At 44.6% G+C, this 26,714-nt stretch overlaps 1 protein-coding gene and 1 non-coding gene across 2 annotated transcripts; both read left to right on the forward strand.

Moving 5' to 3' along the window:
* The first annotated feature begins 433 nt into the window (after positions 1-433).
* Positions 434-20,571, forward strand: POM121L2 (POM121 transmembrane nucleoporin like 2). The gene is given in 6 exon segments (XM_041771122.1): positions 434-616; positions 16,861-17,470; positions 17,527-17,703; positions 17,706-18,076; positions 18,078-20,126; positions 20,128-20,571. Coding segments are annotated over 6 exon segments (3,834 nt in total).
* Positions 2,664-2,736, forward strand: TRNAK-UUU. The gene has a single exon. It is a non-coding gene; the product is annotated as a tRNA-Lys (tRNA).
* Positions 20,572-26,714: the final 6,143 nt, after the last annotated feature.

Here is a 26,714-nt window from a genome sequence, read left to right on the forward strand (position 1 = left end):
AGCAGGAGGACGTGACACGGCGGGAATGTCACGGTCCCGAGCGCTCCGGCCGCAGAGCCCGCGGGACGGACAGACTGCCGGGAGCCTGTGCCCGCAGACACGCCCGCAGACAACCTGTGTGCAAGCACAGCAAGTCCTGGTCCCCGTCAGACCGGATCCACACTCACCCAATCGGAATCGGATTCTGGAAGGCAAAGAAAAGCGTCTTGGCGATTTTCGGTGGGATCTGAAGCGACATCCGTGACCCGGGGCCGCAGGGCCGGCGGGGGTGAGGGCACACCCCGCGGCTCCTCCCCGCGCGCGGGTCCAGACAGGGTGGGGAAGGGGGTTCCAGGGCTGCACTGGGGCGGATCCGGAAGGCGGGAACGCGGAGAGGCTGCCGCAACCACCGGTCTCTTCAGGGGACCGGGTTTAAAGCCAAGAAAAGCGAGGAATGAGCGAGGAAGGACGAAGGAAAAAGATGGACGAGGGGGAAAGAAATGAAACCATTTTCATATTGGAAAAACTAAGTGCGATCCTGGGATTGAAGGTTGGCGAGGACGCGTCTGCTCACAGCGGGGAGCAGCGGGGTCCAGCTGTCACCCAGTCGGAGCCATCCTCTCCTGCGAGTTTGACCGCAACTCCAGCTCAGCTGTATGCAAACAGCTTAACTGAGTCTATTTCTAGATCTTTCATGGTTAACCTTTCCTAAGGAAAAGCCTTTCTAAAATTCTTCTGGGAATCAGTCCGCCAGGGAAGGACAGCTCCAAATCCCATGTCCCCCCTCCCCCCTCGGAAAAATCTCACCCTTGTGCGTGGTAAATGAAGGCATTTCAGCAAACACCCGTTTGCCTGAGGCTCCCTGTCCTGGGTGCGGAACTACCCTCCTTGCGGATTCCCAGTGGGGAACAATTGGAGAGCGTGCTCGCTTTGGCAGCACGTATACTAAAAAATGGGAACAATTGGAGATACTGAGTCAGAGATGCCTCCTTCAGTTGAGGTGCTCTCTTACAGGATTTCGTTGGGGAAGGAGGGGGAGCATAACAAATTGTACATCCACATCCATTACATCTTCCAGCAAAGGGGGTCTTCAAATTTTTTAATTTATTTTTTTGGGGGGGTGTCTTCAAATTATCTATTATTTTGCACTACAAGTAGATGCAAATCTAACCCAATCCACAGAGGTATTTATTTTTTTTAAAAATAACAATTTTACACAAAAAAAAAAAAATAAAATAAAAATAAAAATAACAATTTTAGTGCTCATTTTGGCAGCACATATACTAAAACAAAAACCAAAACCAAAACCAAAACCAAAACAAAACAACAACAAAAAAACCCACCATTTTATTTATTTTAGAGAGAAAGCACAGGAGCTGAGGGTGGGGGAGGAGCCGATCGAGAGGGAAAAGCAAGCACCTCGCTGAGCAGGAGCCCCACTCTGAGACTTGACCCCAGGACCCCTGGATCATGACCTGAGCCTGAGCTGAAGGCAGACACTTAACCTATTTAGTCACCTAGGTGCCCCAGCAGGGAAGTATTTTTAACATAGATTTGGGATCACAGGAAATAACTGCAGATTTCAATGTTTATACCTGTATTTGGTGCCTAGAAGTCCGTAGGAGAATCAAGAAAGATTAAATAAAAAATGATGGTATTGGGATAAAATTCTATGGGAGACATGGAATGGAAATAACGAATTCAAGGAGATAAAGGATCATTGTAAAATCTTCCACAGAAGGTTAAAGAAGGGGTCTCTCTGTGTCTCTCTCCCTCCCTCTAGTTCTCAAGGGATATTGCTAAGTATTAAATTACTAAACTTTTTAGATTCCTGTGATATGTCACAATATCTTCAGAAGAATTTGAAGATATGACAAGGGACACCTGGTTGGCTCAGTGGTTGAGCATCTGCCTTCAGCTCAGGCCTTGATCCCTGGGTCCTGGGATTGAGTTCTGCAACTGGCTCCCTGTGGGAGCCTGCTCTCCCTTATTTATGTCTCTGCCTCTCTCTTTCTTTGTGTCTCTCATGGATAAATAAACAAAATCTTAAAAAAAAAAAAAAAGAATTTGAAGATATGATGAAAAATGCTGCATGTCCACTCAAACAATGTCAAAGGGGATACCAAGTTGTCAAAATTCTTTATAGGAGCCAAGAACACCAGTGAACTGGACAATGTAGGGCCATCCATAGTCACCAGACATTTCCCTTCCTTTTTAATGACTCACCTTTTTTCTTGAACGGAGAAAAAAATCGGTAGATGTTACCAAATTGGCAGATTCTTACCATTGTTCTCCCTTGGTTCCCTTTCACTTTTCTCGTTTTTTATTATTTATTTATATTTTATTGTTTCTTTGTTTTTCTTTCTGTCCTTTTTGGTTATTTCTTGGTGCCCAGTAAATAAAAGCTGGCAGATTTTGCTAAGCATTCCATAAATATTTATTGGGAGCAATCAGTTGGTTTCTTTTGTTTATTTTCCCTTTTTACAACAGTATTCAAATAAGGATTGTTTTCTTGATGCCACTTAAACTCTACCTACCTACAGAAAACATAAACAAGTGCTGGGTGAATTGATTATAGAGGTTACACCTGCTGGGTTGCCTTTCCTGAATGAATGCAAGAATGTATTGATCACACTAGTAAGCTTGATCCTTTTTATGGATATGGAGAAGGCTTTTTATCTTGAGCCTGGGTAGCTCAGTTGGCAGAGCATCAGACTTTTAATCTGAGGGCCCAGGGTTCAAGTCCCTGTCCAGGCAGCATGGTCTTTACCTTCCCTAAATCTGGGAGTCCTCAGCTTCCTTCAAAGAAGGAAGTTTGTGTTTGAGTCTGTCTTTTACCTGTTTAGAGTGAGAGAATACCAAAAAGTCAGTTACCATCAACCTTAACCAGTAGCTAGGATTTACTACTCTATTCCAAGCAGAAGATGACTTTAGCACTTATTTTTTTAAAAGATTTTTATTCATTTATTCATGAGAGACAGAGAAAGAGGCATAAGCAGAGGGAGAAGCAGCAGGCTTTCTGAGGGGAGTCTGATGCAGGACTCGATCCCAGGACCCAGGGATCATGATTTGAGCCAAAGGCAGATGCTCAATCACTGAGCCACCCAGGCACCCCAACTTTAGCACTTTTTTTTTTTAGCACTTTTTAATAGAGATTTACCCAGGAATACAGTACAAAAGACTTATAGTCCATGGTGTATAGGAAAGCTATCCTTCTAGACTAGGGTGTTTTAGAAAAGGAACTAGAAACCAGATTTATTGAGTGAAGTGTTCACCGTATTAAAACCCAGGCCCTTTAGATTTGCAATCCTTTGCAACTGAGCTACCTGGCAGATGGGGAGAGCTCTCTGCCAAGCCCCAGCGATGTCATTAGTATGGAGTTACTTGACATATACTGCAGTTTGGTCTTAGGTGAAATACTCATCCTACCCAGAAACACAGGGACACTTTGTCATTCATTTCCACAATTTTGGCCAACTGTGAGTTGATGTGTGCAGTTGATTGCTCAGTGGATTGTATCTTTCTCTAGAAATACACATTTCCCTTCCCTCTCTGCCTAAGGATTGTACCTTCCATTCCATTTGAAGATGGTTCACCTAGAAAAATCCCAAGGAACCTAAAACAAAAACCTCCTAGAACTAATACATATGTTCAGCAAAGTCTCAGAATACAAGATCAAAATACAAAAAGCAATTTTATTTCTATACACTAGCAATAAACATGTAGGCTTCAGAAATAAAATAAAGTATCATTTACATAGCTTAAAAAATAACTTAGATGCCAATCTACCAGAACATGTACATGCTGGAAAATACAAAACTACAAAATGCTGATGAAAGAAATCCAAGACCTAAATAAATAGAGCGATATTCTGTGTTCACTGATTAGAAGCCTAAGAGATGTCGAGTCTTCTCAAAATTAGATATAGGTTTAACATGATTATTTTTTTTTAAATTTATGATAGTCATACACACACACAGAGAGAGAGAGAGAGGCAGAGACACAGGCAGAGGGAGAAGCAGGCTCCACGCACCGGGGTCCGACGTGGGATTCGATTCCAGGTCTCCAGGATTGCGCCCTGGACCAAAGGCAGGCGCCAAACCGCTGCGCCACCCAGGGATCCCCGGTTTAACATAATTCTTATCAAAATCCAGGTGAGTTTTTTTTTTTTAGATACAAACATGACTACTTTAAAATTTCTATGGAAAGTCAAATGAGCTAGAATAACTAAAACAATTTTGAGAAAAAGACAAACAAAGTGGAAGAAATCACTCTTATTATTTCAAGACTTATTTTACAGCCACACTAGTAAAGATTGTGCATTACTGGCAGAGGGATAAGCATATAAGTCAAAGAAACAGTATAGAGAAACCATAAATCATCACATACAAATACAGCCAAGTTATATTTAACAGAAGTACAAAAGGAATTTAGTGAAGGGAGGAAAGTCTTAGTCTTTTAAAAAAAATGGTGGTGGAGAAATTTGATATCCATAGGCAAAAAAAGCATGACCTCAACCTAAACTTACACTTTATTAAAAATTAACTGGAAATGATAGATTTACTGTAAAACATTAAACTATAAAAGTTTTATTTTTTTTAATTTTTATTTATTTATGATAGTCACACACAGAGAGAGAGAGAGGCAGAGACACAGGCAGAGGGAGAAGCAGGCCCCATACACCGGGAGCCTGATGTGGGACTCGATAGGGCCCTGGGCCAAAGGCAGGCGCTAAACCGCTGTGCCACCCAGGGATCCCACTATAAAAGTTTAAGAAAAAAATAAAATTAGAGGACTTCAGGCTTAGAGAGGCTTAGACATGACACCAAAAACACAAACATAAAAGACAAATTTGATTAATTGAATTTCATCAAAACTAAAAGCTGTTGCTCTGCAAAGTACTCTCTTAAGAGGATAAAAAGGTCAGTTACAGATGGGAGAAAATGTTTGCAAACCACATATCTGGCAAAGACTCATATCTAGAATATACAAAGAACTCTCAAACACAACACTGAAACAACAATGAATTACAAAATCGGCAGAAGACATGAGAAGACATTTCACCAAAGAGGATATACAAATGGCACATGAAAAGATGTTCAATATCACTAGTCATTTAGGAAGTATGAATTAAGATCATGGTGAAGTATCACTGCACGTCTTTTAGAAGAGTTAAAATAACAAATTTTATTTGTTTGACATTGCCTATGGCTGGCAAGGATGCAGAGAAACTGCATCTGTCACGCATGGCTGATGGCATTTGGGAAGTGGTGAAGCCACTTGGGAAAGCAGTTTGGCAGTTTCTTAAAGAAGTGACACATGACACTTACTATACAATCTAGCAATTCCACTCTCAGGCATTTATCCTAGGAATAATGAAAACTTAGGTCTACACAAAAACCATACATTATTTTTCAGAGAAGCTTTATTTGTAATAGCCTAAACCTAGAAATAACAAATGGGTTTCTCAGCAGGTGATTGGTTAAACCAATGGTGGTACACATCTATTCCATGGAATACAACTCAACAGTTAAAAAAAAAAAAAAAAAAGAACGAACTACCAATGTATGCAACAATTTAGATGGATCTCAAGGGCATTGTGCTAAATGAAAAAAGCCAATCTTCAAAGGTCGCATACTTTTTCTTATCTCTCGTATATATCATCCTCAAAATGACATTGGAGGGATGAGAAACAGATTGGTGGTTACAGGAGTTAAGAATGATGGGGAGTGGTGGGTGGAGAGAAAGCAGGAGAGAGATCTTTGTGGGTAATGCAATAGCTTTGTAACTTGGTTGCAGTAGTGGTTACACACACAAAAAAATTACACATACAACAAAATGACAGGGAACAATTGAACTATACACATACATAGCAATGGAAGGTAACAATTACTCATCCTAGGGAAAATGGAAGGGGAACTTAATATACAAATATCTTCGAGGTATTCACAGAGAAAGGAGGGCATCTATCTAAAGCCTTTGGATTCACTGGTCCTGCCATATGACCAAAGGCCAGGGCAGGAGTAATTCTATAGAGACAGGAGGTAAGAATTCTCCAAGTAGAGAATCCAGTATGTTGGGTGCGAGAATTCTTCAGCAGGTGAAGGGGAAAAGAAACCACCTCACATGTGTAGGATAGATGTGGAAAAAGCTGAATCAGAGAGGATTTCTTTTCTTTTCTTTTCTTTTTTAATATTCATGAGAGACACACAGAGAGATGCAGAGATATAGGCATAGACTGAGGGAGAAGCAGGCTCCATCTGTGACCCTGATGCAGGACTCCATCCCAGAATCCAGGAATCATGACCTGAGCATAAAATCAATATTTTTTTTTAAAAAAAGATCAAGACTGGTATTTTAATAAATGAAATAGAATCTAATGGGAATAGAAAATATCAGAAGAAACCCCAAGTGGTAAAGTATTGTTTGGTGATGTTCGGTTTTTCTCTCTCTCTCTAGATAGAGACAGATTCAGTTAGATATATTCTCTATATAGATACAGATTTGTTTGCATACTGCATGGAATTGTGATTTTAAATGTATTTCTGACTCCAAGTTGCCGTCAGAAAAGTATGAAAGAAAACTGCTTTTTGGGAGAATGCTTTTGAAGATGGCAGCATCTCCTTGGAACAAAAAAGATCTAGGAGGGTAAAAGCCTGAAAGGAGTAATTAAAGTTCACCTTACTTGGATCCAGAGTTTCCCTGGAGGCTTAAGAGTGATGCAGGACCAGTTGGTTCTTCTCACGGAGTCGAAGAATGGATCTTGGACAGTGAATAAAGCCATAGAAGTTTATTAAGCAGGTACAGAGAAAGCTCTCAGGAGTAAAAGGGGTCCCAACAAGGCTGCCACTGAAGGCTTTTTTGGGTTAGCCTTTTATTGAGAACCTAACCAAGGAGCCCATGGCCTTGAGATTTCTTTGTGCTGTCTTGAGTGATTGACATATGGCTGCTTTGGGGTCTGGTGAGTTTCTGTGATTATGTGCTAATCATCAAAGGAAGATACTCCCTAGCATTTCGGAGCTAGGGAGCCTGGTGGTTGTTTTTGTTTTTGTTTTTGTTTTTGTTTTTCTGTCTTTGCTGCTTTATCTCTGTTTCCTTGGGATGCCTGACTCTGGGGCCTCTCAGTGTCCTTGGGATTTATGGGAGCCCAGAGATTGATGGGAGCCTGGCTCTGAGCCTTTCCCGTATCTTTCCCTTGCCTAGGTCCATCTGTTTCTACTTCAAGAGGAACAAGTTGCCCGTGGTCTGGTTCCGGTCTCTGGGCTCCCTCCTTTTTCACCTCAAGTCTGGAAAAACAAATCTGAATTCAAGGCCATCCTTGTCCTGGTCTTGGCCCGAGGAAATCTTCGCTAAACAGAAGCTCCATCCCACCTGGACTGCCTTAAGAAGGCCCAAATTTAAAGGCCGTTTGAAATGAGAGCCTCCTTGGAAGCAAGGGAAATCCGAAATCGGCCCAGAGGGGACTAGCAGTGTTTCTTCGTCTGTTTCCGCCAGGGGACGCTGGTCCTGCGCTGCAGCAGCTGGGTGGGCAAGGGGTGCGCGCCCCAGCTCTGCCCGGGGAAGGCTGCCTGTGCCCGGGCTCCGCCCTTGGAAGGGGCGCCCCCCCCCGCCCTCCCCCGGTCCCCGGCGCCCCGCCCCCGCCGCCTGAGCTGTGCAGTGCGTGTGCGCGCCCCGGCTCTGCCCCGGAGGGCTTTGCGCGCTGCTGGGAATCCGAGACAGGCTGTCGCTGTGCTGGCCGCTGCGCTCACCACTCCCCAGAGGGAAGACGTTGCAGAGGCTGCTCCTTCAGTTTAATTGCGGACGCTGAAATGGAGTAACATGGCCTAGCCTTGTGAATGAGTGAATTCATTATTGCACATCACGCAAAATTTGACATTTGTAAAGATGAGAAGTGTACAGCTGTCCAGACGGGCCCTGGGACCTAACACAGAGGCAGCGACGCACGAGGTCTAGTGTTCCGAGAAGTCCTAACAAGTTCTGCTCTCTGATAAAAGCCACAGGAAATGGAAGCTTATGTCTTTATTAGTTTAACATTTTAAATTTCTGTGTGTGTGCCTGTCACAACGGTTCCAAACGAGATCCAACTGAAATTGTGGCCACCATATCATCATTTGAGCAATAAATTGGGTTTATTCCTTCTATTCGGGAGCATCGTCCTTGTGAAAATCTGTGCCCTTGCAAGCAAATAAAAATAACCATATATATATATATATTTATATATATATATATATATATATATATATATTTATCCAAATGGTGGTCCATGAGACTTTTAAGGAGGAAACGTGGGAGGTGGTCAACACGATTCTTCTCTGATTGATGGTAGTAGCAGGGTGGGCTCCACGACTTCCAGATTCCGCCGGAGTTTTGCTTGGCGCGCTGTTCCTCGGCTCTCTGAGCAAAGAGCAGCTCCAGAAGAATAAACAAAATTAAGGGCAAAAAGAATAGTTTCCCGAGCTTGGACATTGTTTGGCAGGTTGGAAAAGTGCAGCCCCAGAAGAGATGGCCCTCGGCCACCTGGTGGTGAAAGAGCGGATCTCTGACACATGGAAGAAAGGAGGATGGCAAAAGCTATCAGAAAGGAAAACATTCAGAAAAAAAAAAAAAGAATTTTCTCAACACAGAAAAGGTGATTGATCTTCATCATTAACAGAATAGATAGGAAAACTGGGACAGCAAGCAGAGTGGTGCAGTGGAAGCGTGCTGGGCCGGTAACCCAGAGGTCGGTGGATCAAAAACCATCCTCTATTACAGAGCTTATACTTGCTTCTCATTGCTGAATTTTACTCATTAGGCTATAAGCCCCAAAGCCACTGTCTAGATCTTTCATATCACCCTCTAATTTGGGCCCAACCATCTTTGAAATCATGCTGTCTCCCAGTGGGCAATTCTCAAACTCATTCACCTGTTTGAAGTTCCCAGAATTGTAAAATGTCTTCCATCCAATAAAAAGTTCCCAGAATTGTAAAATGTCTTCCATCCAATAAAAAGAGTGTCCGATAAAAAGAATATTGGAAATATTCTTTCAGTTGACATGGGAGCCTACTTCTCCCTTTGCCTGTGTCTCTGCCTCTCTTTCTCTGTGTCTGTCATGAATAAGTAAATAAAATCTTGAAAACAAAACAAAACCCAAACCAGTCTGGATATTATATGAAGATATCTTTAAGATGAGATTAATATTGAAATCAGTAATTTTGAGCAAATCAGAATGCCCTATACAATGTGGTAGGTGTCATCAAAACAATAAATAAATTCTGCCCCAGACTGGCTTTGGACCAGGATTGTAATATCAGCTCTTCCCTGGGTCTTTAGCTCAGTGGCCTGCCTTGCAGGATTGGGACTTGCCAATCCCCACAACGGGGTGAGTCAATTTCTTAAAATCTCTCTCTCTGTCTCTCTTTCTCTCTCCACACCCCATTTGTTCTGACTTATCCTCCAAAGACAAGCTTATGATGAAGCAGATAAAGTAACAAAACAATATGAAAATAGGGTGTGTACGACAGCACAATGTTTGCATTATGATGGTCTGAAACACTTAGGAGAAGTATCAAAAAACAAAACCAAATTAAGCAAAGAGGCAAAGAGTAAAGATATAGGATTTAAAAAGAATACCTGAATTTCTAGACACACACACATATATATATATATACATTTATATATGTATACATAAATATACATCTGTATACATATATACATATACTTGTATATATAGTAAAATATTTTAAAATAATATAAATTACATATACATATATAGTAAAAATATATTTTTAAATAATATAAATATATAAAAATTAAAGAATAATTAAAAGCATTATTAAAATAAAACTGGAAATCTTGCTTAACACACAAGGATTAAAAAGTAATATAAAACATTTAATATGAGGATGAACACAAATAAAGAGGGAAAGGAAGGAATTGAGGAGGAGGAGTAAGGATGAAGAAAGAGAAAATGAAATGTATAAATCAGTGAAGGAAAAGTGTAAAATAGGAAAGACACTGTAGGGACGCCTGAGTGGCTCAGTGGTTGAGCATCAGCCTTCAGCTCCAGCAGTGATCCCCGGGTCCTGGGATGGAGTCCCACAATGGGCTCTCTGCAGGGAGCCTGCTTCTCCCTCTGCCTCTCTCTGTGTCTTTCATGAATAAATAAAATCTTAAAAGAAAGAAAGAAAGAAAGAAAGAAAGAAAGAAAGAAAGAAAGAAAGAAAGAAAGAAAGAAAAGAAAAGAAAATCTCTGTAGTAATGGGAGAGATGTTCAAAGATGATACAGCTTGACCAAAAAGGAGAATGCTAGAATTTGAAGAATTATGCGTAAAAAAATTTTTTTAAGGCTATTAGAAGGAAGAAGAATAGAAGTTGCACACAGCTAATTGTGAAATTAGGGAAAAGCTAAAGCACTTAGGGGATGTTAGAGATCTAGTTACAGGGAAAAGGGAAAGAACTCTGCACACAAATTGTTGTAAAAAGCATAAAGAAAATATGTAAAATATCTGGAAAGTATGTAAAATGCCTTAAATAAGAAATAAATGGGTACAGAATAAAGACTAGAAGAGAAAAATGTGAGGATAAAGTACATTAATTTGGGAAAGGAGCGAATCAATGAGGGTTGTGTTGCCTAACCCATCGGCAGCGCCAGTGCAGGATGAAAGCACAAGGCCTCTCATGAAAAAGTATTAAGAATTTCAAGATGACTGCAGCAAAAGCAGTAAGCCAAACACGAGTCCCTTCTAAACTCAGGAAGCTGGAAGCTGGCTGTAAGTAAGAATAAGAAAAGCTTTCAAAAATCTTTTAACCACCATCAAATTTTGAGAGCAGAAGGCTCTGAAGAATACTCACCAAAGGAGGTTCCCGCTACACATAAATGCAGGCAGGTACTCCCCTGCGAGGTGTGGGGAGCCCCAGACCACATGCCCCACTTATAGAGAAGACTGGGCTCCGTTGTGACTTGTCATCCTCAGCAAACGTGCTTCTGCAGAGAGCAGATTGCTCAGATGTTTCCAGAAGAGCCATGAATTGCTTTCCAGATGCTGCATCCTCCTAGCAAATTTAATATAAGCATTAATTAAAATCGCAAACTTAACACCTGGGCACACATGCCCTTTTTTCACCAGCAGTGGTGCAGGTGCATGGAGTACTGGATCCCCCTGAGCTGCAGGCAGGGCTACAAGACAAAGTTAGGGGAGATTAGGCAGTTAAGAACTTCACTCAGCTGACAGATTTCCACACACAACTTTGAGCTTACGTGGGCCTTACTGCAGCTTCCCAGGGAATTTTTTCCCCTCCATACACTGCCAAGAAAGCAAAACATTTAGAGTGGGTTTATATTTCTGAGTTTTTTTTTTTTTTAAAGCAATCTGAAATGCTGTAAGTTTTTTCTTTCAATGAGCTAACCTCCAAATTTTATTAGAATCTCCAGTACCTATATTAGTTGGTATGCAAAAGATGACTTAAGATTTAAAATTTTTTGCAATATTTTAATTGTTTTCAACAACATAAGATTTAATATGATACAGTATATTTCACTGTGAAAATCTGAATGCATAAAACCATACACTATTCAAAAATGCAATATCAAGAAGTAAAACAGGGACGCCTTGGTGGCTTAGCGGATGAGCATCTGCCTTGGTCCAGGTTGTGATCCTGGAGTCCCAGGATCGAGTTCCCACATCAGGCTCCCTACATGGAGCCTGCTTCTCCCTCTGCCTATGTCTCTGCCTTCCTGTGTGTCTCATGAGTAAATAAATTAAATCTTAAAAAAAAAAAAAAGTAAAACGAACATACAGATTTGCCCAGTATGGCTTACAAAATCAAACACTGCCAACAGCCTTAGAGCCTCAGATATCTTTCTCCTCATTTTCATCTTTTCTTTCTACCCAGAGTCATTGCTATTTTAGGTTTATTGTTCTTTTGCAGTTCTTTAGAGATGTGCCACATATTTATGTGTCAAGAGATATGTCATTCGGGTGTTTCTGAACTTGATATTAATGGTGTTTTAACACTTCTTCAGTCTGCTCTGTAAAGCAAGAGATGAGACTGCAAACCATCCTGTACTCCTATAGTTGGGCTGTGCCAGTGGGAGCTCTAGAGGAGGCTAGAGGACTGGGACGTCCTCCATCCTGCTGGTTCCCTGTTCCTGTTGCACACACCATCCCATCATCCTGACTGCACACTGGCAGCAACAGTACATTCCAGTAGCAACTGCTTCTTCCAGTTTCTGGGGTTGTTTCCCCAACCAACCTCATCAGAGACCTGAAGAAATCACAGCACAGCAGGCCAGCAACCCACCCTGAGGAATCTGGCTCCCTTCCTCCAAAATTTTATGTTCTACAGATGCTGGATGCTTCTGATATGCCTCTGGCACCTGTGTTATCTTAGCTCTCAGGGTGGCAGCCACCATCCTGCAGCTGTTAGGGTTCCTTTTTGGTCTTCTAATACCATGGCTTCCTAGCAGTACTGTCCCAAGAGGTAAGAAGAGGAAGCCACCAGTTTCTTCTGGCCTGAGTGCAGAAACTGGCTTATTTTACTTTTTTTGAAAATACATATAAATTTTTAAAAATGTAAATAGCATCATTCTATATACAGAAACTGGCACTTCTTTTAGAGGACTCTTTGGGTCAGAGGACAGAGCCTGAGGGCATGGCTGTACCCCGTTCCCTGCCTCCATGTTGCTTTTATGTCTGGCCTCCTTCCGCTTTATCCTGCTCCGAATCTGCCTTATGCTCCAGCCATCCCACACTCCTTCCGCACCCCCACCCAGGCCACTTTCAGCCTCCCTCTCCCCTAGGGTTGCCATTGGGGTCTCTACCATCCTCACCTCTGGAATTTCCCTGACAGACCATCTGTCATCTTCCTAGGCAGCACCCTGCCCCGTCTCTCTCTCTACGTGGCCCACCCAGCATCACCGCAACCTGTGCCTTTAGATAATTTTCCAGCCACCATGTGCATTACCTCCACGTTCCTTACCTCCACTGCCATGCCACTCAATTGTATTGGGCACAGTGACAGCAACCCTTAATTGGTTCTTTAAAACATATTTGCTGGCAGCTTTCTCAGAAGCAATCTGAGTTCACCCCAAGGCCCTGGCCCTAGATTCTGGGGGAGGCTAGGTTATGCAGAAGGGCAGATGGGTAAATTAAGCTACACTAAACTGCTTGTCAATGTTGTGGACTAAGACCATTAAAAATTGCCATAATTTCTTGCATACCTGATAGTGTGCTGGATGTGTGCTTAACTTACTTAAATAACAAAATAATGACATACCTGCGATTTATACTATGACACTATTGTACAAGTCACAGAGCAACTATGACACTATTGTACAAGCACAGAGCAATTCGTTTATTCATGAGAGACACAGAAAGAGAGGCAGAGACATAGGCAGAGGAAGAAGCAAGCTCCCCCTGTGGGGACCCTGGGATCACAACCTGAGCCAAACGCAGATGCTCAACTACTGTGCCACCCAGGCACCCCATCACAGAGCAATTTTAAGAGAAGTGCAATTTTAAGAGAAGTGAGGCATGGAGTCCAAGCTCCAAGGCATTGAAAAATTATTTCAATTTTTTAAATTAACATACTTTATTTTTTTAAGATTTCATTTATTTATTCAAGACAGACAGAGAGGCAGAGACACAGGCGAAGGGAAAGGGAGAGACGCAGGCTCCATACAGGGAGCCTGACCCAGGACTCCATCCTGAGTCTCCAGAATCACACCCCAGGCTGAAGGCAGCACCAAACCGCTGGGCCACTGGGGCTGCCCGCAGACTTTATTTTTTTATGAACGATTTTAGATTTACAGAAAAATTGAACCGAAAGTACAGAAAGTTTGCGTATACTCTCCAGTCCCCCCACTTCCAATCCTAGTTTCCGCTCGTAGCAACATCTTGCACTGGTGTGGGACATTTGTCACAACTGATGAGTCAATATTGATACATTACTATTTAATTAAAGTCCATAGTTTACATCGGGGTTCACTTTTTTGTTGTACATTCTATACGTTTTTACCAAATTCATAATGTCATGTATCCACCATTCTCATTTCATATAGAATAAAATCCTCTGTGCTCCACCTATTTTCCCATTTCCCAAAAACTCTTATCTATTTGCTCTCTACAGTTTTGTGTTTTCCAGACTGTCATCTAGTTGGAATCACAGAGTATGTAGCCTCTTGAAACTGGTTTTGTTCATGTAGCAGTACAGATTTAAGGTTCCTCCAGGTCTTTACATGACTTGATAGCTCATTTCTGTTTAGTGCTGAATAATATGGCACTGTATGAGTGTGCCAGAGTTTATCATATTTTGAAGTATTTCTTGGTTGCTTCCAATTCCTGGCAATTTTAAGTAAAGCTTCTATAAACATTCATGTGCAGGTTTTTGTGTGGACAGAACTTTTCAGCTCATTTAGTAAATACCTAGAAGTGTGATTGCCAGATGGCATGGTAATACTATGTTTAATTTTATTTTTTATTATTATTTTTTATGTTTAATTTTATAAGAAACTGCCAAACCATCTTCCAAAGCGGCTTGTACCATTTTGCATTTCCCTCAGCAATGAATGAAAGTTCCTTTTGCTCTGCATGTTCACCAACTTTTGGTGTCGCCGGTATCCTGGATTGTAGCCATTCTAATATGTGTATAGTGGTATCTCATTGATGCTTGGATTTGCAATTCCCTCATGATGTTTGATGTAGAGCATCTTTCCATATGCATATCTTCTACGGCGACTTACCTATTCAGATCCTTTGCCCATTTTTTAAAAAGATTTTATTTATTTATTAAAGAGAGAGAACACACCAGCATGGGGGAGCTGAGTTTTGGTAGTTTTATGTATATTTTCAATACCAGGTCTATACCAGATAGGTTTTGCAAGTATTTTCTCTCAGTCTGTGGCTCATTCTCTTAATAGTGTCTTGGGCAGAGTAGTTTTTAATTTTAATGAAGTCCAATTGATAATTTTTTTTCTTTGAACACCAAGATTTTTGATGCTCTCTGTTTCCTTATTGGCAGGAACCCCCAACTCAGTGATACTATTGTCAAGCATCATGCATACAAGAATGCTCAGAGTAATCTTCTGTTATCGCTTCTCATTCTCCCTGCACCTTAGCAAGGCTTTGTCCAGGATCAAAGTTCACATCCCTACTTAGGTTTCATTGACTGGATTCCTGAACTCTTGCAATGCCTCCTTCTCGTTTCCTGGCTCCAAACATTGAGTTCAAATACACCTTCTTTGTAACCAACCTTTTCCCCTTTTTAATCTTTCTTTTAAAAAATGGAAATAGTTTGATTTTTTATGAGATATAATCTTGTAGAAAATATGAAATAATGCAGGAAAACCAAAAAGAATTCCTTCCAAACCTACTCCAGTACCACACTGGGGATAACCATGATGTTAATAACTTGGTCAATATCCTCCCTTCTTCTGTGACCACATCTCTATCTAAAAATCTGTATCTACATTTTCACACAAATTTAAAATTATATGAGGGGCACTTGGGTAGCTCAGCAGTTGAGAGTCTGCTCTTGGCTCAGTTGGTGATCCCAAGTCTGGGGATCAAGTCCCACCCTGGGCCCCCCGCAGGGAGCCTGCTTCTCCCTCTGCCTCTCTCTGTGTGTCTCTTATGAATAAATAAATTTTAAAACCTTAAAAATTATATGGGGTTAAAAAGAAATCTTATGTATCATGGACATAGACAAACATTGATATATAAAGGTCTGCCTTGTCTTTGTTATTCTATCTTATGGCTATTCTATAATTTATTTAACTAGGTCCCATTTTTTGAACATGTTGGTTATTCTCATGTTTACTTCCTCTTTTTTTTAAACAGAAGAGAATGTCTTCTCTCCTGTTAATCTTTTTTTTTTTTTTAAGATTTTATTTATTTATTCATGAGAGACAGAGACAGAGAGAGAGAGAGAGAGAGTGGCAGAGACACAAGCAGGCTCCATGCAGGGGGCCCAACGGATGTGGCCTGGGACTCCAGGATCACACCTGAGCCACCCCGGCTGCCCATGTTTACTTTCTCTTAAAGAATCATCCCATGGACCCACTCTCGTCCTGTGGCCAGAATCTTCCCCCATGTTGTCTGCTCTCTCAGGGCCCATTGCCTGCCTCGCCTGCCTAGTGAACACTAATCTAGAGCCCCGGCTCAGGGTCTTTACCCGGCCCCTGCCCTGGGCTCCCCTCCCCCAGCTGGCCTCCTGGTGCTGGGTCCTACCACCTTCTCTCTACCCCCTGGGGAAGCCACCAGGGAACTTTCTGGGTTAACAGTAATGGCGGCTCGAGTGTCCGCTGGGGCTGGGGAGCCCTGGGGCTGACCCTGTGGTCACTTTATCTGTGAAAAAGAGACTCTGGCATCTGGTTCAGGATGGGTTGAAGTCTAGAGAGGCTGGCAGCACATACACCGTCGGGAAAGCACTCACGAAAGTCGTTATTTGGAAGGACCCAGGCCGCTGGCGCCCCGCGGAGGAGGGAGAGCAGCCTCGGGCCGGGCCTGGACCCCGGGAAAGCACAAGGCTTCTGCCCTTTCCTTTGTCCAGAAATGGCTGTACCTCGGGTCTTTCATTCAGAAACTTTGTACTTTTAACTTAATGGAACACGGAGAAGTTTTCTTTCCCGAGGGCAGACTCCAGGAGTAGATTCATCCACAGGCAGTCACGAAGGACTCGAGAAGGGGATCTGTCCGGGCCCTGGGAGGGGCGCGTCTGTCACGCGTGTCTCCCGTCCTGACCTGCTCCTACCCGGCCCGAAGCCAGAGCCCTAGACTCGCTGCGCCCGGAGCCACCGGCCCTGGGTCCCTCTCCAGGGTCCTCCTGTCGTCCCGCCTGCAATTGGAGGGTGACCAGGATTCGGACCTCGGGAAGACCCTGGACCCGTCCGGGAGGTCGTAGCATTCGGAGCTCGTCCTCCCGGCGGAGGATCGGCCCTGGGGACGAAAACGTAGAGGCAGCAGGAAAGGAGAAGCGAGGGAAACGTCAGCTCGATCCCTGAATTCGGTGTCCAGGGTTGCAGGCTGCTCGGAGCCCCGGGTCTGTTCTCCAGCCCTGCGCACCCCGAGCGCCGCCAGCACCCACCCTGCGGGGCTGGGACCTCACGGCTCACCCCGACTCTGGGGAACCTGCGAGCTGACCCATCCGTGCCGGGGCCGCACGCCCGGACCCCTGAGCGGCCGCGGTCAGAGCTGGAGACCCGTCGGCAACTCGACTGCAGCTCCGGGACGGCGCGGGGCCTCGGGCCGCACAGTCCCTGACGGCGCTGTGGGCACCCAGCGAGGCCGCGCGCTCGCTCCTGGCGGGTCCCCGCCGCCGCCGCCGCCGCCGCCGAGAGCGCACAGGCCTGAGCGCCGCGCTGAAGCCTCAGAACCGCGCAGCGAGCTGCTGGAGCTGCGGCGGCCACTGTCCCCTGTCCCCATGGGGCTGCCGAGCGCCCCGAGACCCGCGCACTTTCCTTGCGCCGGGATCCGGTTCAACCGTCAGCGGAACAAGGCGCGCTCCGACTCCGGCTGAGTCAGTCAGAAACCTCGGGAACCGACCCACCTCATCGCTCCTCATGGGCAGTTACTGGGCAAGCTGGGGTCCCCGCCGTCGTCCCAGAGGTGCGCACGGGCGAGACCGGGAGGCCGCCGAACCGCCGACCGGCTCAGCCGCTTCAACAGGTCCACCGGGTTCGGCAAGTCCGTCGCGCCTGCCCTGCCCTGCGGCACAGACCTGGGAGGAAGCCGCCAAACTGCGACCCGCCAGTCCCACCGCGTGGGTGGCCAATGAGTCTTGCAGGCGCTTTCCCATGGAGAGAGCCCACAATTCCATTGTGGGGCCCCTTCCCTCGGACTGGTGGGAGAGCTACCTCCAGCGGACTATCTGGTCTCTGCGGCACCCCGGGGCCGTGTGCAGCCCGGTGACCATCAAGATAGCACCTCCCAAGCCGAAAGTGCTTCTCTTCAGCCCTCCAGCAGAGGTGAGGGACTCCGCAGGGTCCTCACCCTCGGAGAAGCCCCCAGACCCAAGTGCCAAGGAGACAGTGCTGAGGGCCCTCAGAGACTGCAAGAAAGGGAGGGCGAGGTTGGAAGAACCACCGCGTCCCCGGGGCTTGCCAGGTAAGGGAAGGAGTCCCCGAGGCCAGACCATCCACATTTAAGCCCCTGATGAAAAATGGAGTCCTCACTTCTTTTGTGCCCACGCCTGGGGCTCTGAAGAGAAGCCTCGACTCCTGGAGCTCAGATCACAGCTTGAACAAGAGGCCCAGTTGCTCCTCCATGAACTCCTTGGCCAGCACACGCACAGGTGGCGGCCCCCTCGGCTCCAGGAGAAATGCTATCGCAAGTTCCTACAGCTCTTCTAGAGCTTTCTCTGAGTCTTGGAAGAAAAGTGTTCCCAGTGCCTCCCTGCAGCCACCAGAAAGGCCTGTAAAAAAGAAGGGCAAGGGTCATCATTCTCACTCTCTGGTCCCGATGTACTCAGACCAGTTCCCAGCAGCATCTGGGGAACCAAGTCTGCAGACGCCTCAGCTTTTCTCTAGCCCTGGGGATCTGCTGTCACAGACCTCACCTGCCCAGCTAGGGGATGCAGACCCTGAAGGGGACTTGGCCTTACGGAAAAAAGGTAGACTCCAGTGGAGCAATCCAGCCAGAGAGGAGATGCCCGAGGGCACCACCCACTCTGGCTCTGACACTTGGTCTGCTGCTCAGCCTTCGCTGTCTCTTCCCATGCCTCCTGCAGGCACAGCTCCAACCCAGGGCACAAATCCACAGATGGAAAGCTTAGCAGACAGGCAGGAGCCTCCTGGGGAGGATGTCAGTGTAGCCCATTCACCTCTGGAGGTCTGGAGACTGCTGTCTTTACATGGTTTCCCCTGCACGAAGTCAGGGTCCCTGCTGGGCACTTCTTCAGACTCACATCCCACAGCCACATTCATCTTGCTGACCCCAGTTTCTCCCACCTGTCCAGTCACTGATGCCACATGGCCCTCATCTCCCTCTCCTAGGACTCCCATGCCCCCCCCAACACTTCCTGTGCAAAGTACTTTGTTTGGAGTGAGTAGCCCAGCTCCCCATTTTCCTGCATCTTCATGTCCTGCTGCAACTTCTGCTGGCCCCACAACGAGCCCTGTTTGGGGGCCCCCACCCTACAGTGAGATCAGATGCTCCTTATATTCCAGCATTTCTGTGGTGTCTGCAGCATCTTCAACTCCAGCTGTCTTCGCTCCCACCTTCAAGCCTATCTTTGGTGGCCTAGGACCTCTGAAAACTTTGCCCAGGATAGCTCACTTCTCTTTCAAGCAAACCTCTCCTCCAGCTCCTCCCACTTCTACCCATCTGCTGCATAGCCTGGTCAAGACGACTTCTGTAGTCATGGCCACCACCCCAGCCAGCACATCCAAAGACTCTTGTTTCACACAGCCTTTGGATTTTGGTGTCATGAATGTTACCAGTACCATGGACAGCACTTACTCCATCCCTTCTACTTGCCACACTTTACTTCTTGGGGCTGCCTGTGCCTTCAGAGCCAGCTTCTCTCCAGACACAAGCTTCATCTTCCCACCACAGCAGCGTGCTACCATTCCCACTGTACACACAGTCACCATCTTTAGCCAGGTTCTTACCAGTGCTGTCCAGATATCCCCAAATAAAAGCACTGCCAATTTTCGGGGTGTGGGTGATCCTCTTTCAGCCTCAGCCCTGGTCACCACAAACCAGCCCTCATTATCATCCAGCATCTCCAATCCAACCTCAGCATTTGCAGTTTCCTTGGGGTCAGGCTCGAGGCCATCCTTCCCACTCTCCCCAGGAGCCACCTCCCAGCCAGCATTCAGGGCTACAGGTGGGCAGAAGCCAGGAGCCCTCCAACCAGCCCTGGGCCCAAGCTTCAGTAGCTCTTTCATTTTTGGAAACTCTGCAGTGGTGTCCCCAACCTCAACCCTAACTCCAGCTCAGCCAGCCTTCAGCAGTACCACGCAGTCACCCAGTGGGGGTTTGACACCCTCAGCCTCCACCTTTCACATCCCTGCCAGCATCTTGCCTAATTTGGGCAGTACTCTAGCAGGTTTTCCCTTTCGTCAACCTAGTACAACTGATATTGGAGTTGTCAACCAGACCCACCAGAATGGGGCTTGTGGTTCAGTGTTTGGCAGCACAGCCCCACGACCTTTTGCCTTTGGGGGATTGGTGACCCCTATTGGTGACCCCTATGGACTGTGGGATCAGTGCCCCAGACATGAGCTCCAACTCTGAAGCATTCAGCATTGGAGCAGTGCCAAGTGGGACAACTAGCACCATCACACCCTTTTGAAAAGGCTGTAGCCAGAACACCCAAGGCCTGACCAGCCAGAACACACCTTTTGTCGTGGGGAGGGCCAGCATTTCTGCAAGAAAGACTATGTCTGGGGGCCCCTGCATGGCCCCCTTTGCTCAGAGCATGCCTGTCCCTGGGCCAATACAGACTAACAGTAGCCTTGGCTTTGGGATGCCCTCTCCACTTGCTCAGGGTTCTCCTGGGAGAGGACCTTTCAGATCATCAGCCTCTTCATTTTCCATTGGTGCAAAATCAAAACCCCCAAAGAATCGGGAGCAAGGGCATTCCCAAAGGCATCATGCACACAAGAAATAATCTGCGTCCCCTGTCCCTAGATCTGGACCTAAGTATTGTGAAGAACCTTGGTGTCTTCCAATTCTCTAAAGCAAACATACCCCAGGTCTAAGGCTAGAGCTTTACATATTCACCCTGTGGGTCCAAATTTATAATCTAGAAAAAGGTGAAGGACCAAGATATCTAGTGGTAACAGCAGAATGAAACTGGATGGGACCAAACCTTTTGATTGAGGAAGTTCTTCTTGGCTGCTCCTCTCTGGGTCAGGTGTGAGCTCAGGGAACAGACATGCCAGGAAGGCAGCAACTAGAGCTCATATTCTCTTGCATCTTTGGGGGGAGGAACAGATTCTCTGTAAATCTCAGCCTACTTTCATTTAGCCCTAAGAAGTAGTTCTCTTTCTCTTATTCCCCAGGAATGCCCATCCTCACTCCTCACTGCTTTATTCTTCAATGAGTTCTTAGAAGAGCTTTTGATGTAATTTGACCTTGAATCAGATGAAATCTGACGTCATTTTCCATGACTGATCGACCCTTGACGGCACTTATATGTACTCCTCTTGCTGTGTCACCTCCTCCCACCAAGTTGTTTTAATCTTTCCCCAGGAGAAGTGATGCTCCCGCCCGATCGATCCTCCCCCTCCTGCCGATTTAGCCCCTAACACATTGATAGGGTCAAGACTCAGTCTGTCAGATCCCAGTGGTCACTCATCATTCCAGAAAAGGGAAGCTCTCGGGCAGTTTCCCTCCAGGCTTGGAGCAAGCCACCTGGACCTTCTGCTTGCCACTCTCCATTGTGTCTATGCAGAAACTCGCTCTCACCATTTTGTCTGACACTTCTGTGCCTTTTGTAGTGTCAGCTGAGTTTGGAGGAGGATGGCTTGTAGGAGTGATGCTATGTGGATAGAACCAGAGCACCTGCGGAAAGGTTTCTGGGACCTGGCTGATTGTATAGGGCAAGAACCACTTAATGGCTACAAGTGTTGATCCCTGAATTCACAACAGTGTTTTGACTTTAAGGGATGACTTGTCATGAAGTTATAGGGCCTAGAGAGGGGAGGACAGGGTTCTTCTCTCTATAGGTCATGATCCCTTCCAGTATGAGCCAGAAATGCCCAATTAGGGAGCCAAAGTATATATTTCAAATTTTCTTTGAATTCGTACCTCATAAAATCATGCTTCCACATTCATATCTCTCCTGGAAAGGACAGGCAGTGCAGGAGCCTATTGGATCTGAGGACAAAGGGAGAAAGGGGAAACAGTAGATACTTCAGCAGACTTCTCCTGGGAGGTCTGTGAGTGAGTGCTATTCCTTAGCACTTCCTAGTGGGAGGGGGGAAAGAGGCAAGAATGACTCCCTGAATACATCTATCTCCTGTTTCATGGATACCTTGGAAAAGGTCCAATTGGAAAAATAAGCAATCTTAAATTGGTTGATAAAATAAAAACAAATTGTTAAAATAAGTATATGATACAGGAATTACTATTCAACTTCTATCAATAGAGAGGCAGAAAGATGTTAAGAAACTTGCCCAAGACTACCCAGTTAGTAAAGGCTAGATTTGGGATTTAAAGCCTAATGGCTCCAAAGTCCTTGGTCACTTCTTCCCTACTACAGCAAATCACCAAAGTTAGAGCTCTACTGTACAAGTATGTCTCACCCTAAATATCTCTGCTGTTTCAATTTTTTAAGGCATCCCATGACTCAAGATTGCCACATTACAGAGTGGGGCAAGAGGAAAATACAAGATTTTGTCTTTATGTGATAATTTAACATTTATCTAGTGAGGACTACATGCTCTGTATTGTGCTTTTACCAGACATTCAGAGGCAAAGGACAAATCCTGTTTGGGAAAATTAAGTGAGTGGTGACATTGGTAAGTAAGCCAACAAATCCAATGTAAATGGCCAATGCCATGGGTATGGAAGCAGCAGAAGGTCATCTTATTTCAGACTCAGAACTTCAAACCTGTCTGAGTGTGTTCTGAGCACCAAGTGGAAAAGGCATTGGAGGCCAAAGACAGAGCATGTGCACAGACAGTTCTGAAAGACAGAGCAGATCTATTGAGTTGACTTCCAAGGAGATACAGGGATCCTTCTAAGTGCGGCTGGGAAGAAGCCAATCGATCTTGGGGCAGATTGTGGGCATGCTGACAAACATGGGGCAGTATGGACAGTGTTCTAATGGAGAGCTATAGGAAGATTTTAAGCAGGGAAGACACAAGTTTGGGTTTGACTGTTCTGGCTGTCACACAAGGGAGGACTGTCACACAGGGACAGACTGGAAGCTTGGAGACGCATGGGATAGTGTGAAGACACTTAAAGATGTGAGTTCCAACTAGTCGCTAACAATGACTGCTAGCCAGGTAGTAACAGGACAGAGGTTAAGGAGCAGGAACTGGTAACAGACTGCATGGTTGTGGACAGACGAGAGTATCAAATGATGGAAAGAGGGAGCTGAAGAAGACAGATTCTTAGCCACCTGGCCTGGAAGACTGGGTAACACAGTTTGGGCAGAATGCATGGAATTTCACATAGATTGTGAAATGACTATAGAATGTGAAAGAAATGTTCAGACTCAACCATTCACTCAAAAAACACTGGCCATCTGATATTGGTTCCTAGGCACTCTTCTAATATTTGAGATGTTTCAGTGACAGACAAAATTCCTATTCTCACGGAGCTTTTATTCTGGGTGGTGATAAAAATAAATAATAAATGTAATAGAAAGTAACTACTAGGTGAAAGAGATGGTAAATGGCGTGGCCTAAATATAGAGCAAACAGGGCGGGTTGATTAAGAATTTCATCTGAGGTCTTTTGAGAAATTGACATCTGAGCAAAGATGGCAATTCAACCACAGACCTAGTCATGCCAGCGAATGAAGGAAGAGGACCCCAGACAAGAAGAAAACTGGTCCCAGACTTCAGAGTGGGATGTGGAGCACAGGGAGGCTTTGGGGCAGAGAAGTGACATTGTTTGACTACTTTTAGGTATTATTCTGACTGCTGGCTGAGATGAGACTGCAGAGTAAGCAGGCAGATGGGGAGAGTGGGAGGAAAGTTCTAGAGGAGTCCAGGTGAGAGATTATGGTGGCCCAGACCAGAAAGGTCATAATGGAAGTGGTGAGAAGTGGTCAGATATTGTATATATTTTCAGAGATTGACTCTTAAATTGGTTTTGAGGTGTGAGATGAAGAGATGAGCCCAGGAGAAAGCAAAGGTTTTTGGTTTGGGCAACTGAATGGATAGACTGACTGGGTAGGGGGGCTGGAGAAAGATTTGAGCCTTGTCAATGTGTATTAGAATATGGCCATCTGCATTAGAAACGACAAATACCCACCATTTGCTTCGACGTGGATGGAACTGGAGGGTATTATGCTGAGTGCAGTAAGTCAATCGGAGAAGGACAAACATTATATGTTCTCATTCATTTGGGGAATATAAATAATAGTGAAAGGGAATATAAAGGAAGGGAGAAGAAATGTGTGGGAAATATCAGGAAGGGAGACAGAACATAAAGACTCCTAACTCTGGGAAACGAACTAGGGGTGGTGGAAGGGGAGGAGGGCGGAGGGTGGGGGGGAATGGGTGACGGGCACTGAGAGGGACACTTGACGGGATGAGCACTGGGTGTTTTTCTGTATGTTGGTAAATTGAACACCAATAAAAATTAATTTATTTTAAAAAAAAGAATATGGCCATCTGGGAAAGAGATGTTATTCTTTAGGAGGAGGGGTAGAAGGTGAATTAGTGGTGATAGAGGTGATAGAGGACAGAATTAGGGTTTTTTGATTGGCAGGAAGTTAATGAATTTCTCAACTGTAATTGGTATAAGAAGCTCAATTATACAAAAACATACTACTGCTTAATTTCATACAATTAACAAAAATGAATTCCAGATGTATTAATGATTCTAAGAGTATGTAATACAATTATTTTAAAATTCAGAAGAAAATATAGATTATGTTTGTATCCTGGGGACAAGGAAGTCCTTCTTACAACCAAAAATAAGAAAAATTACTTATATATCTATGTTAAAATTAAGAAACTTTGTAATAAAAAAGACTCCAAAACATAAAGACTTGTGAAACTGGGAGAAGGGCTTTCAGCAAATAGGAGATATATATAATGGAAACATATATATATATATATATATATATATATATATGTGTATATATATATATATACATACATATATATATAAAATGGAAACATATATATATTGGAAATATATAATGGAAATATATATAATGGATATATATATATATTGTCACCATATCAAGAAGAAAAAAAGCAAAAAGCAAGGAACTCAAAAGAAAACTAGGAAGGAATGTAAATATAAAATTCAGAAAAGAGGTACTGTTCTTTTTTTATAAAGGATTCTAAACTGACTAGCAATTAGTGAATGAAAATTTGAAATGTAATATTGCTTTAAAAAGTTCATGGGGTGCCTGGATGGCTCAATCAGTGAAGTGTCTGCCTTCACCTTAGGTCATGGGGTCCTGGGATTCACCCTCCTGTCAGGCTCCCTGCTCAGCAGGGTGTCTGCTTTTCCCTCTCCCTCTGCCCGTTGCTCTACCTGCTTATGTTCTTTTTCTTTGTGTCAAATAAATAAAAGCTTTAAAAAATAATCAAAACATTCAGGATAGAGAAAGTGGGCAAGTGTGAGAGAGAACAGTCATTCAAATATACTATAGGTAAAAAAAACAAACAAACAAACAAACAAACAAAAAAAACAAATATACTATAGGTAAAAATGTAAGTTGGTCTATTGATTGAAATGAAGACAACTTATTTGACTTGTGCCAGAAGAAGAAATGAATTACCCTGAAGGAGATGGTCCCTATGGAGCCAAAATAACCCAACCCAACCCAACCCAAACCAAGAAAGAAACAACACAGAAACGGAGCCTACCGAGCAGGATCTTTCAGGGTTGTGCAGCACTGTGATGAGGAGGATGCACTTTTCAGTCTGGGAGGAGCAGCATTAGCCCACAGTGACATAGGTTCTGTAGGTGGTCAGGGACATATTGCCATGCCCACGACAGCCTGGATGAGTTTCCCCTGGAAATTCTTCTCCCATGGCTCCAATGCTAGGCTCAACAAGCAACCTCCAGTTTCCTTTTTTTTTTTTTTTTAAGATTTTATTTATTTATTCATGAGAGACACACACACACAGAGGCAGAGACACAGGCAGAGGAGAAGTAGGCTCCTTACAGGGAGTCTGATGTGGAACTCGATCCCCAAACTAGGATCATGTCTTGAGCAAAGGCAGACGCTCAACCACTGAGTCACCCCGGCGTCCCTCCACTTTCCTAATTAGATTATTTTGACACCTCAACCTGAAGACCACAATGGATCCCATTAGTTATTTCACTATAAAGGTATAGCCCCTACTGGCACTTAAAACTACATCTGCAAAGATTGTTTTGTGGGTTTTTTGTTATGATTTTTTTCTTGACAGCCTTATCAGCTTCTCTGATGAACCTTCTCTTCCCTGACATAATTCCTAGTTTCTAGACTGGCAGTGCTGAGTGCTATAGCCTATGAAGCCAGGTTGTACTAGCTTTCTACTGCTGCATAACACATGACCCCAAACTTAGCAGCTTAAAACAACACACATTAGGGCTACCTGGGTGCCTCAGCGGTTGAGCATCTGCCTTCAGCTCAGGGTGTGATCCCGATCTGGGATCCAGTCCTGCATTGGGCTCCCTGTGAGGAGCCTGCTTCTCCCTCTGCCTATGTCTCTACCTTTCTCTGTGTGTGTCTCATGAATAATAAAAAAAACCCCAATACATATTAGCATATAGTTACTGTGAGTGAAGAGTTTCAACATGGCTCAGCTGGGTCCTCTGCTTAGGATCTCAACAAGTGGCAATGAAGGTGTTAGTTAAGGCTGTGATCTCATCTAAGGTTGGCTGAAAAAGGAAGCACTTTCAAGAATACTCAGGTCATTGATAGAATTCTGTTCTTTGCTGCTACAGGATGGAGGATTATCAGTTTCTTGCTGTGTGTCAGGGAAGGCTACGCCATCGTTGATGGCCATGTGGGCCTCCCAACATGAATAGGCCACCACTGGCCCCTTGCTTCCTCAAAGCCAGGAAGAAGGGAGGTGGAGAGAGAGAGAGAGATGGGGTGAGGGGTAGGATTAGGGCAGGCCCCAGC

The sequence above is a fragment of the Vulpes lagopus genome, chromosome 10 (genome assembly GCF_018345385.1).
Source record: "Vulpes lagopus strain Blue_001 chromosome 10, ASM1834538v1, whole genome shotgun sequence".
Classification (NCBI taxonomy): Eukaryota; Metazoa; Chordata; class Mammalia; order Carnivora; family Canidae; genus Vulpes; species Vulpes lagopus.